At 46.9% G+C, this 13,518-nt stretch overlaps 1 protein-coding gene across 6 annotated transcripts in view; it reads left to right on the forward strand.

The window, feature by feature from the left end:
- Nucleotides 1-636: 636 nt before the first annotated feature.
- Nucleotides 637-13,518, forward strand: part of LOC135900246 (uncharacterized) — a 104,042-nt gene continuing 91,160 nt past the window's right edge. For 2 of the 6 annotated variants that reach the window (XM_065429667.2, XM_065429668.2), the window contains exons 1-2: nt 638-1,959; nt 8,480-8,636. In XM_065429667.2, coding sequence (XP_065285739.2) covers nt 1,685-1,959; nt 8,480-8,636 — 432 coding nt within the window. In that variant the 5' untranslated portion in view covers nt 638-1,684. Of the gene's footprint in view, nt 1,960-8,479; nt 8,637-13,518 lie in introns of all 6 variants that reach the window. The other 4 variants (XM_065429666.2, XM_070532511.1, XM_070532512.1 and 1 more) reach the window with 3 other exon arrangements.

The following is a 13,518-nucleotide window of genomic DNA, read 5'->3' on the forward strand; positions in this document are numbered from 1 at the left end:
ATAAGTCGCGGGTCGCTTTTTTTCGTCGCGAAGATAGATTGGATTTTTCGCAAGCACTGCTCCAGGAGGGCACATGTAACCGCCAAACGGAGACCTCACGAGAGCACCTGAGGTTATAATAAAGCAGGCGGCGCAAGATCTCCGGGGCACCCAAGGGGTGCCGGGGGGGATCGAAGCTGGAAGCAGGGCGGCCCGTGGGCTGGGGCCGCGGAGGCCGAAGCGTGCCGGGGGGTGCTCGCATAAAAAATTGGCTATGCGATTTTTTCTGCGATTAAATTTTTTTTATGCGAACACCCCCTGGCACGCGCCGGCCTCGGCGAGCCCCAACCCACAGACCGGTCCGGGTTCTAGCTTTGGTGTCCTCGAGGTGCCGCCAATAATGCGAAATAATGGCACGTTGTTAAAATTAGTAAAAAAAGACCACTGAATGAATATAATTACGTCCAGCTTCTGACGATAAGTTCAGCACTACCACGCCCCGTGACTTCAGCTGCAACACCAGTCAGAACTTTGCCTCATACGTCGGACAGACTTTCTCGCGCATGCGGCGCTTGTGCTGAGTCAGTCATCGTCACCGGCGGCCTTTCACCCACTTGCGTACAACCGCGGTTGCTAAGGCACTCTGCCTTCTAGATTTTCAATAATATGCGGTCCGGGCACTACTATGGTCGCAAGCTATGATTCGCCATGGCTGACTTAGCCCGAGCGCCGCAGGTGCGAGACAGCCTGTCCTACACAGCGGTACCACATCGGGCGTCCGTGCTTGCTGCTTCACCTATTTTACCGCGCAGGCAGCCAGCGTCCGAGCGTAATCAAACTCGACCCCACTCCGGCACGCCTAGGTTCAAACCTCCTCTGTAGTGCCTAGCCTAGGCAGAATCATATTAAAGTAGCAAAAGCTCCCATATTTTCTCTCGCGCGCCCGCTCTTACTCGAGCCTGCGCAAAAAACGGCTGGCGATTCCTCAAGTGAAGGTCTCGTGCGACACCTGCCACAGGCATGGCCACAGGTGTCCGTATCTTTGCTGAAAGTAGAAATTGATTCAACTAGCCCAGTTTTCCATTCTATTACCCCTAGCAACCATGTTGCGACGCGACGTGTACCTCCGCAAAATTTGCTTGCTATCAGTAGCCATTCGATCCGTCCTTGGGCAGGTCGCACGGCATCAACATCCAGGGCCGCTCACTTCAACCACTTTCTTTTCCGGGGTCGGGCAACTCTGAAAATGGCGGTGCGCGTTCCGCGATTTTTTACGCCGCTTTTTCTGGCATGGTTTCGCGATTCGCTTGACAATTTCCAAGCCACGCGGGTGGCTGAGGTTCTGTAAACAATTAGGTGGGACGGGTGAAACCTTCGAAATTCCCAGCGCCCAAGTACCGCGCTAGTGATACGCTAAACTAGCAAGGGCGTGTGTTGCGTCTCTTAAGACAGGAGTGCCACCGAGTGTTGTTGAAGCCAGGTACGGCTGTCTCTCGATGCAGAAAACGTTCAGTGCGAAGTTTAAGCGGTCTTCACGACGTAGACCCGACCCAACCATCTTGCCACGTCTTGCTCTTGTGCCAGGCTAACCAAGTTCGGCGCCAGTGAAAAGCAAAAAGGCAACAGTAACCCGATGTGTGTGCGTGGTGCGAATCTTGTCTCGGGCGATAAGTGATCTACGCGTCGACCGCCACAGTGCTGCATCATGCGTCAACTAAAGGTTGGCGACACGTTCGACTCGTTTACCGAATGGAAGAGCACGCTGGATGAGTTCTGCAAGGCGACCGAGCAGGGCTTTAAGGTTTACGCGTCCAAGTCGGTGAAAAGTTACAATAAGAAACTCGAGCAGAGCCGGCTCAAGTGCAAGACCAAGCTGCCGGCGCCGGAGACCGTGGATGAGAAATGGCAGTTCACCTATGTCCAGTACTGCTGCGTACTGTCGCGCGGCAAGAGCAAAGCACGCGACGATCCCAATGGAAAGTGAGTCCCGCCTGTGTGTCGTAGCAGATATTTGTGTGCATTGGGGTTCTCCGGCGATTGTGGCTTCTTCATGACGTTGTTCTTTCATTTGTGCTTACGGCTTCCGCGAATGTTTTGGTGGTGTGCTATGTTCGTAGTGCGGCACACGTTCGTTGTCAAATGTTGTAGCTTGCACAAACGTTCTGTGCGCTGTGCCCGCACCTCCAGCCGACCGCACTGTCTAGTTCAGTGGGGGACACTTTAACAGTAAATATTGGCCGATTTCATAACTTACTGTTCTGAACAAGTATACCTTTTCTAGGCGGTTGTCCAGTTCTACCATGAGCAGGCGAAGCATGAAGTGCCGCTGCAGTTAGAAGTAACTGAAACTCTGTGCTACAACCTCAGCACGTCGGTGCGCGACCTAGCAGAAATTGAAGCGCCTAATGCTCTTGTGCACCAACATGTTGACAAGAAGCTGCAAAGCTTTTACTTACTGTTGGGTCGCGCATCAGTGCATTTCCTTTTTTTTTCATTTTAGTAGCACTTTTGTGACGCTACTCGTCATAAGAAGCAAAGCATTGCACCAAGTTCGGCGCCAGTGAAAAGCAAAAAGGCAACAGTAATTATAGGCCTCGTGCACCGCCTATAGAGGCGCCACTGATAGCCACCTAGCAGGCGCTTCCAACAATACGTGCGGGAGCAGTAGCAGATGACAATGCTTTGCAGCAAGTGTGACTCAAGTTGGCGGCTGCGATTTGTCCTTTGTTCGGGCGCAAGACTGCTTCTTCTGTAGTGACAGCTGTAGGGAAGACGCAGACCTCTGAGGGAGCGGGTATGAACATGATGTTACCGGTGTTTGGGACATGTTCCACATACGCGCCAGGTGCGTCCTGCAGACAAACGCCATGAAGACCATTTACATGATGTGGAGCTCATGTGAACTAGCCGACAAATTTTGTTGACTAATGCGATGTCTCGACTGGGTTTTTTTTAAAATTCTACCCTTGCCGTAATGCTGCTTCTGTACCTCAATAATAAGCACCCGTCGTTAGTGCAGACTTAGAAAACAAATCCACACAGTGCGATGTCTGCATATGCTGCTTTGATTTTTCTGCCGATGAATACATGTGACGCCGCCGAATAAGTGTAGTCAAAGTCGCCTGAAGAAGAGTAATTGCGAATTTATTGATAGAAACGCGTACACTATAGTCAACGAAGCCACCAAATGCACGAGTTAATAAAAGCGCGTGTTAGCGCTGTACCGCCGATGAACTGCCGTTCCCGCTGCAGTTTTTGCAATTTTAAATTCCCTAAGGGAACTGCTTGGAAACGTACAAAGCTATAGTCTGACTAACTTTTCAGTGCTTTTTTTAAGTGTTACTAGAGAGAGGTGCCACATGATATATTTAAAGGCAGATCAGCGCCAGTCAAAGTAGATCCAGCGCTGGCGGCAAGGCCGGGTTTAGTCCTATGCGGCGTAAGCATAATAAGAAATAATTCAGTTGAGTACAAAATTCACTTGCAAGAAGCGACTACGTTGTGAAAACAAACAAATCACTCGGCGTGTTACGTCTGCTCAGACAGCATCAAGGTGTGATGACTTACCAAACCTGACGCGAACTATTCAGCGAAATATGGATCAGCAAAAAATGGAACAAAACTACCATATGCAGCAACTATTAGCAATTCTCGCCCTAAGCTACCTATTTTCTAAACACATTTCCCAAAAAACCACAATATCTAAGATGCCCTCGGGCGAAATGAATAAAGCTGTTAAAGAAGCACTTGCTTGGTGTCATTCCGATGAGACACAGCGTGATTTATACCCTTTACAAACGAGACAGGGTGAAAACCTCGCAGCTCAAAAGAATCAACAAGAGTTATGCATGAGGCAACTAGCAACAGTTAAACATGTGCGAAGCCACGCATAAAATAGATGTAAAAAGATGAAGTGTGCGACAGCTGGTGCGAGGATTTACCGGGCCACATAAAACTCACAATTTCAGTTCTTGCAAATTTCTGTAGCTTTAACATACAACACAATGCGCTCATGCAGTCATGCTGCCTAGCTAGCCCAACGCGGTAAAGAAGCGGAAAACAATATAAGCAGCGAACGGCATTCCGAACTTTAGCGAAATGCTTTTAAACCGCATGTTGCACTGCAGACGAACTTCGTCGCTTATGCGTCTAACTACGATCGAGTAAAACAAAAAAAAACACCAAAGCAACAAAGGAAAGGATGAGAACAAGAAATTTCGCGCCGAAGCTACGATTTATTGCCACCGTTACTCCTGCTGATGAGGCTTTGCAGGGAATAATTAGAACCGTATCGCCGGCACGTTTTCGCTGGTATTTGAGCCCCCCCCACCCTGCAACAATTCTTCTTCGACATTTCTTGAAGCTTTGGCCATCCCACACATGCGAAGGGTGTTGCCTATTTTGCTCTGGAAACACAAATAAGACGGACAAGCACTATCAGCGATGCAACAAACTACGGCGCGCGGCGCGCTCCTCTCCCGTGCGTTCTGCACAAGGCCACCACCAGTGGCGCAGCCATCGGCGTGCACACCACCTATAGTGTTGTGGTAGCTTGCATTCCACTTACAGCGACATTGTAGACATTGTAAACATTGACATAGAATAGAATCATGTTATTGTACCACTGCAGTCCTGGCTCATCTGGCAACCTTATTGCTGTATGTACAGTCGCATTCATAAGTTTGGAGGTGATGGGAGCAAATGGCACATGCGCGGTGCTGTTGAGAGTGTAGCATTGCGCATGCGCATCCTTCCATACTTGCTGACCTGCTCATTCACTCGCTTCATGCCGATGTGCATGCTGTTCATCAGAATTCGTGGCAGCCTCAACGCCACAGCCACGATTCTCGAGGGCTGAGTTCATTGCCACTTTTTAATTATGCAAGTACCTGGTCACACTGCTGGTGCTTCTGCCATGACTGCTTAGGCTGTAAATGCTGCCCATGCTTTCTGTGGGACAGGACATGCCTAACACAAACTAGTGTCGGCCATAAAAAGAAAGCTGTCGTGAAGTTATCATGCGTGCAATCTTTCATTTAGAGTTTGTTACATTCTTGGAAGTACTGGCACTTTGAAAGAGAGACATTGACCAGCACTTTATGTTTATGGCAGCGTTCAGCCAGTGACAGTGGTTTGTGCAGAGAGTGGGCCGCTGTGCAGAACTCGCAATGGACAGGCGCATTAGAAATGTGTATAGAAATGAAAGAGGCATGTTCACGGTAACTAAGAATGTTGAAATGTCTTAATTTTATTTATTTAGTACCTACTGCACTTCGAAAACCAAGCAGGAGGGGAGAAAATTAACATGGGGAACGAAATTGAGCAAGTTATACTACAGAATACAGTAAGCATTACTACTCGAAAAAAAAGTATAGACCAACAAACCTGATTAAATATGCGTTGAAGACAAAAATTGCTCAAATTTGTAAAATCACTACTCTGTGCCCAAAGAAAAGGCAGACACAAATTAGTTCATGAGTTGTCAAACTTTAGACAAGAGTATGGCCTTATTAACAGTGACGTTTACACGAAATGATACATGTGTTTTTCAAAGTCAGGAAGGCCACATTCTGAATGTCACTGTTCAACAGCCATTGCAGTGCGACCAGGCATGTCTGTAATTTAGAAACTGCCGAGTTCGGGCCTTGTAAAATGTGGCTGCTGCTCTGCAGCTTCATCATCAACACTATTTGCCGCGTACTCCCATGGCCTCCAAACTTATGAGCATAATTGTACATTAAAAACCACAATGAGGTTGCGTTGTTATGATTAGACTACCCCAGATTTAGCATGCTGTGGGTAGCATGACGGGTGTTATCACATTCATACTTTGTTACCTCATCCTTCACATCCTTCAGCCATTACTCTCTCATCACACCCATATGAAACATTCTTAAATCACAGAGCTTTCCATGCCCTTGAATGTTGTAACATATAAACCAGATTTCTGAATGATGAAACAAAAGTTTGCCATTGCCACAAACTTTGCTCACTCAACAGGACAAATTCTGTCGTTTATTGTAACCATTTGTCTCTGCACATAACATAGTTTCGTGGCACACTATATAGCTTAGTGTGATAATGCTGCTTAATTTGCACTTCACTAAAAACAAAACTGCATTTTGGAGTGTAACCTTACTGCTATAATTACTGACACTGCTGTTTGTGGGATGCACATTAATTTTCGATGCATGTCACTTGAGCATATACAGGATGTCGCAACTGTCATACACCAACATTTAAATATATGCAAATGCCACGTAGCTAGACAGAACCAAAGGAGTATTGTTTGCCGTCGCTTGTAGATACTCAGATTATTTCTTTTTTTGCATTCCGCCTAATGACATAGTTATTTTTAATTAATCAGTCAACTTCTCAGATGTAATTCGTTGAAAAGTGTCAATGAGAAAATTGTAAAGCAACATGAACAACTCTTGACACAGTTTTCTGTTCCTCAATATATGCTACTTAAAAGTGTTTTCCAAGCCTGAAAGAAGCCTGTGAATACATGTAAAATTACTGCGTGATTGGCCGCTTGAGGCACTTTGCATGTATTTGCGGGCTTCTTTCACGCTTGGAAAAACACTTTTATGTGGCACGTATTGAGCAACAGAAAGCTGTATCGGGAGTTTTTCATGTTGGCCTACAATTTTCTCATTGACGCTTTTCATCTAATTATAACATTTAAGACTAATGTATTTAGGGAAAATGCTAAAAAATAATCTGAGTAAGTCTACACGACGGCAAACAACATTGCTTTGGTTCTGTCCAGCGACGTGGCATTTGCATATCTTTAAATCTTGGTGCATGGTAGTTGGGACACCCTGTATATGCTTCCTCTAGATATTGTAAGGTTACATATGACATTGCATTGGGTCAAAACAACAGTGGTGGCATGACCGTTATGTAAAAAGTAAACAATGAAGCCTAAACTAATATGACTGTTACAAGTGTTGAAAAAAAAAATAGGCAGCTTGCATGGAGTAACTGAAGCAATTAGGAAGGGTTAGTAAGGCAAGCCACTTTGTGATGTATCCTAATTTGACATACTCCTGAATGTCATTATATCAAAGTCCCATTTGAAATGAAACTACTTTCATTTTATTCCACATTTGTTATAAGTGCATACACTGATATTGGCAGAAAAAAAAGTTGTGGTCAGGTCTTTGCAAAACAAATGCAAGCATATGCCTCTGACAGGCTGGCAGCATTAGAATACAAATGTGCTTTGAACAGCCGTTAATAAGCAATATGCAGTCCGTGTGATACATCGGCACATTGGCTTGCTGGCTATGGGCCAGCCAAGCCCAACTGTTGGCAAAAACGTGTAAGCGAGTCCAGCATGTGCTGCATCAAGTGTTCAGCATTTTTGCCACTAGAATGCATTCTTCAAGCTGTGAACAAATTAACATCCGCTACACTGTAACCAATATTTTCTTGGATTTAGCATTTCACGTTTCATTATAGCAGTAGAGTGCTAATTGAAGTAAAGCAAGACCAACCAAATTTCAGATTGACTGTGTTATATCAAGGTCAAACTGCACTAACGTGTTACGATTTGAAATTACCCTCAACAGCTACTGCTGCGGGCTCATGAGTTGGGCATAGGTGTGATAGTTCCAAGCTGGGCTAGTTTGTTTTCATTCAGCATAAACAAGAGCGCAGATAATGAGACAAGATATATGCAAACACGATTGATATGCATCAGTCGTGTTCAAATTGCACCATGGAGAATATGATGATAAAAATGGACATGACAGTCCTCTCATATAGTTGGTAAACATGCCGTGACATGGTTGTTTAACTATTCTCGGTTTATCATTCTAACAGAGAGCACGAGGGCCAATATGTTTATACTTACAAAAAAAAATCAATTTGAAATTGCTGCCCCCAAGCCCTTTCCACTTTCTGTGGCTGCCAGTTTGGCATGACTTGTGTAACGTCAGAAAGTGTGGGGCTAGCCCTGTGTCGTCTGCTGTGGGCCATTCTGAAACCACGTGCATGCCGTGGTAGGCTGTCCTTGATCTGTGCACTCTGACATCCAACAGAGCAGCAAAGGTGTCGACATTGCATCGCACCCAAAATTCTTTCACAGATGTGTGATAAAAATGGCACGAACCAAGACCACCTTCAGAAACTATCTAGGGCTAACTGCCGACTGATATGTTGATGTGAAGATGAAAGCACGCATATACCGTGCACATTGACCATGCAGAGAACACACTTCACTTTGTCACCCATCAGTCTTTCCAGATTGCTGTGCGGTTCAACTGCAATATAAAAAAAAAATTAGATACACAAGATCTCCACTGGACCAAATTCACTAAAATTTTGCCAGCTTGCTATCAGATGCATTTGGTTTAACATGCAATGCATAATTCAAGCTTGAAAATTTGGTGTTGTGGCTCCTTTCAAGGAAATAGCAACTCACATTTGTTACATGTGCGTAAGACTTCAAGAATACCGATAACAGCCCTCTGGATGTCTATTCACTGTGCAGGATAGCATACAAAAAATGCAATGCAGCCTTGGGTATCAAGTTCGACAAGCAGAATGAAAAGCTGGTTCTCATCAAGGTGAACTTGGAGCACAATCACTCAGACCCGCCCGAGGCCCCTGACACTAATGCAGTTGACAGCACCAACGACCTCTCACAGGTATGGCCTTCAGTTTTTACTCTGTTTGCAAAACTGCATGTTTACTTGGGCATGTTTACTAGAAACAGTGCTTACAATTTAGTAAGAAACATGCTTATTGCATCTTCACTAGAAACTACCCAATAAACACGAACCACTCAATAAGCAACAACTGCCATGCGTGACCCAGTAAAATGTAAGACTGGCATATATCTTCAGCCCGTAATCACAATTACAACACACTCCCTGTCCATTTCCATATTGCTGCGTCATTGAAGTGTGATGTTTTTCTATTCTCTGCATAGTGTGATAGTACTTGAAAATGCTTCATGTCCTACAGCAATGCCAAGATTAAATAATTTGGTACTTTAAAGGCCAACTGCAATGAAATTCTTGACTGCATAAAAAACCCAGTTTCAGATTGTTTAGACATGCAGCAGTCTGGGCAAAGGTTTAGAGCGCAGCTCTTAGGCGTGCGTTCCAGCATTGAGCATCGGTGTGTCTCGTCCTCCCTCGGCATAACCGAGCAAACGAGCGCAGTGAACTATGAAAGAGCAAACGCAGAACACAGTGGCGGATGAAAGACGGCGAGAACAGGGAGAACACGAGGAGAAAAGCAAAGGAGCAGGGGGCAGCTGAAGCATGAGGAGGAAAGCGGAGGAAGCCACCTTGAAGCACCACCAGATGGCATTCACATACACGCATCCACAGCACCGCCCATGCGGGGGGAATAAAATAAAGAACCAAAAAGTTCGCCTTTGCACATAGCTTTTGCTGCAAGCGTTTCCCTGTAAAAATTACAGTTGCATAAGCTCTAGTTGCCGAGAAGCAGCAACTGTGTGGCCAGTCTATATTTAGGGCCGCTCGTCACGGCTCTGCCAGTTGGTGCAGTGATCATTGCAATGCCTCAATATATCGTGAAAGGAAAACACATATACAGCTGCACTCAAATTTCGCATTAGGGAGTATATTAATCATCAGTGAATTTTTTTGCTTGACATAAAGTGGATGTGTCGCAGTGCGCTTGCAAAAATTTGTGTCTTATACAGAAAGTGAAAAAAAATGCTGCCGTTGCCACTTGCGGAAATGATGTACAATTTAGACCGTGAAGAACCAGCACCTGGGTCATCTGCTTCCCTTGCTTGTATCGTTCCCACGCATCAGCGAACATGAACGAAAAAAACAGTCAAAAACACAAAGGATAAGAGGAGAGGTTCACACCACAACGACTGGTTTTTTATTGTTTTTTTTGTTCAAGTATGTACCAACTGGCCCAAATTTCAACCCTTCTGATCAGCGAACAATTCTTGCATGTCTATTAGCTATAGAGTTCATATACTGTATGAGGGTCCTAGGGTCTCACAGGAGTATCAACCACTACGGGTTCGAGCGTAGTGAGCCACAGGGCTGCGTCAGCCGTCGCTTAGCACGCCACTGCACATGTGCTCAGGCCACAAAGGGGCTGCCAAGTGCTACGCACACAGGAAAACAGTGTTGCACTGAGTTGGTGAAAACCATTTACTGTCTCCCGAGGCACCCAACGTTGCACAAGTGCCCGGTCCCGGGGTTCACGGGAACTAAAGGGCCCTCACGCCGCAGGCGAAAATACAGACAGGGGCATCTATACTGCCGCTAGGAAAAGTCCCCATGGCTATGTGCTTGCTCTCGCAATAACCAATGCGCCAACTCTCATGAGCTCTCCTTCAGCTTGGCCCTTCGATAAGTGTGGCTTAGTGCAGTTTGACCACATGCGAGCGCTAGGCACCGCTCTTCGGCAGTGTCCAGAAAGGATCAACACAAGGTACACGCTCACCATATGGCCAAGGCACCGTACACGAGCTCAAGTCAGAGACACGAAGGGGCTGATAGACAAGAGGAAAGCGTTTTCGTACCCAGTGCTGGTCCCAGAGAGAAAACCCGCACTCCCATTGGGAGGAACCATCAGTGGCTATCCCCGCGACGCGAGTGCCCTCACCGGAAACCATCGTGAGTGGAGCGCCACTGCCAGCAACTATCGTGAGTGGAAAGGGGGAGAGGCGTAAGGATGACTGGACAGGTTACTGCCCGCTCAAAGGCCATGAGGCATACCTGAATCCCCACATCCTCCTCTCTTTAATTACCTCCCCTACCAGTCTGTCGAAGCAGTTGGTTGTGGATTGTGCACCAAAGGCGATTGAGCATTTCATGCACTAGATAAATGCTAACCTCAGCCCAGCAAGTACTACTAACACTGCATTCTGACATACAAACTAAGCCACTTTCACGCACTATATATACAAAAAAAAAGAAAACGTACAAGGATAGTGGTCAAATAAAAAAAAGAATACTACGCAATGTGTACTGCACCACCATTGCTTGTGTTCAAGCATCGAATGGCCACGAAACACATAAGCGTTCTTCAGCAGCTCAAATCACCTACAGAACAATGAGAAACCATGTCAAGAGAGACACCCATCGACCAGCAAACATTAAGCGAGTGATGTGTTGATGCACCTGGGTGCCTAGGCACAACGAGAGATCTGCAGTCGTGTGCTGTGTTCGGACTTTCACCATTTATGGCATAACTACTGCTCACCACCAGGTGTTCGCATTGTCTGCTTAGTTGCTATTTGGGGAGTCCCTGAAACAGTTTGACAAATTTTGTAGACGTATAGTCACAGCTACAGTAAAAGATTCACATCACAATTGAAGTGAAGTGGCTCATATTAAGAGAGCTACAGACTATCACAAGTTACTTTCCTCCCTAGCCATGTTTTTCCTCTTCAACTTGTTCACTGAGTGATTGGGGCTAAGTAGGGGTGTGCAAATAGTGGTTTTTGACACTGAATCGAATACAAATCTAATAGTGCCGGCAGTGAGTCAAGTCGAATTTTAAATACTTTTCGTATAGACGAGGAACGGCCAAGGGATCCTGGAGGTCGACAAAATCCGGGTTCTCGGCATAATTATAGACAAGCGACAGGGCAACGGTGAGACCATTTCCCGCCTTACAGCCAAGATTACCAACGCAATACGTCTCGTCAGACGGGTCGCCAACTGCATGGTCAGGATGAACGAGGAAAGCTTGATTTGGCTTGTGCACTCTTTCGTAATCAGCCACATCACCTACGTTACAGCCTTGCACAACTGGATGCAGTGTGAAAAGAATAAGATCAACGCTTTAATACGCCGAGCTTACAAGGCGGTGCTCGGACTATTCGAGTGTACAACACCAACAAGCTCCTGAGCCTCGGTACACAATACCCTCGAGGAAATTGCAGGAGCGCAACGGACCGCCCAGCTGGAGCAGCCCTCTATGACTGAAGCGTGCAGGCTTCACGCCCGGGGCGAAAAAGGCGAGTAGCGACGTTTCTGTCCCAGACGGGACCCGGCGCCGGATTTGGGTAGACCTCGTCTCGAGAAACATGAACCCGGTGTTTAACAAGAAGAGAAGAGCAGCAAGGACCAAGGACCTCATCGACTGTCATGCCAAGGACGAGCACACAAGGTTTGTGGATGCGGCAGAATACCCGGGACACAGCGCGGCGTTCATAGCTACCGTCATTGAGGCGTCATTCAGCGCGACAAGGGCAGCGACGAGCTTACGGGTCCGCAGGGCGTGTCAGGCAGAGGAGGTGGCCATTGCCGACCCCGGGTGCCAGACGGTGTTGTGTGATTCGTGAAGTGCAGTGCGAAATTATGCCAAGGGCAAAGTGTGTGGTGAGGCTGTGTGCGTTCTGTGCTCGGCTGACCTGCAACGAGAGAATAGGTATGTTAGAATCAAGTGGTTCCCGGCGCACGCGGGCAACGATGCGTTGGAGAAGCACGATAACCACAACAAGGCGGCACACGCAGTGGCGTGAGCGCTAACCAACCACTCCGCTACAACCGACCGTCCAACGTGGTTTAGTGCCAAGGACTGCATGATGACATTCAACGAACTTGCACAGTTCCACCGCCTGGCGCGAAGGACTTTCCCACCCCAGCACCCGGGGCTGAGCCGAGCAGAGGCGTGCTGTTCAGACAATTGCAAACTGGTTCTTTACCCACCCCAGTATTAATTAATCATCTGTACCCGAAATTATACGTGAGTGATGTGTGCCGCGTGTGCCAGCGGGAGAGGGCCGCCCTGACGCACATCCTACGGGATTGCACCAACTTCCCCGACGAAGCTTCGACAAGTACAATGATTCTGCCACGACTCGCGGCTGCGGCGGAATGCTATGAATACGAAAGCCAAACCTGGGCCGTCCAGCAGGTCTCGGCGGCTCTTGAAAGACAAAGGCCGAGCATAACCGATGGAACGTTGCCCTTCGGGGCGACCGACTGCGGGAGTAACACGCGCTGGAGTTGAGTAGAGACCACCTGCTGAGAAGACGTCAGGGTCCGCGTCATGGCGCCATTCAGTCATGGTGTCGTTCTGCAGGCGACTAAATGAAGTTGTTTCTCTCTCTCTCTCGAATAGTTTTCATAATGAACAGCCATTATCACAATATTATAAAATAAAGTTTCTGTGGTTGCATAGTGCATTAGGAAGCGTTGTTTATTAAAAGTACAGATGGAGCATTAGAAGCAAATAAGGGCTCTTAAAAAAACATCCTTAGGTTTGATGTGCCAAGACCAGGAAATGATTATGATGCACACTGTAGTGGAGGACTCCAGATTTATTTTGACTACTTGAGGTTCTTTAATGTGCACCCAATGCACAGTACACGGGTGTTAATTTCATTTCACCCCCATCAAAATGCGGCCATTGCAGTTGGAATTCGATACCATACCCTCGGGGTTAGCAGCGCAACACCAAAGCCTCTACACCACCACAGCAGATTACAGGGCTCTTCAGAGAGTGCGAATGATCACAGTACAGCCTGTAAAGTACGGCTACCTAAGCGACATAGCCTGCTCTACTGCGCAAGCTCTCATG

This window comes from Dermacentor albipictus, chromosome 1, assembly GCF_038994185.2.
Source record: "Dermacentor albipictus isolate Rhodes 1998 colony chromosome 1, USDA_Dalb.pri_finalv2, whole genome shotgun sequence".
Taxonomy (NCBI): domain Eukaryota; kingdom Metazoa; phylum Arthropoda; class Arachnida; order Ixodida; family Ixodidae; genus Dermacentor; species Dermacentor albipictus.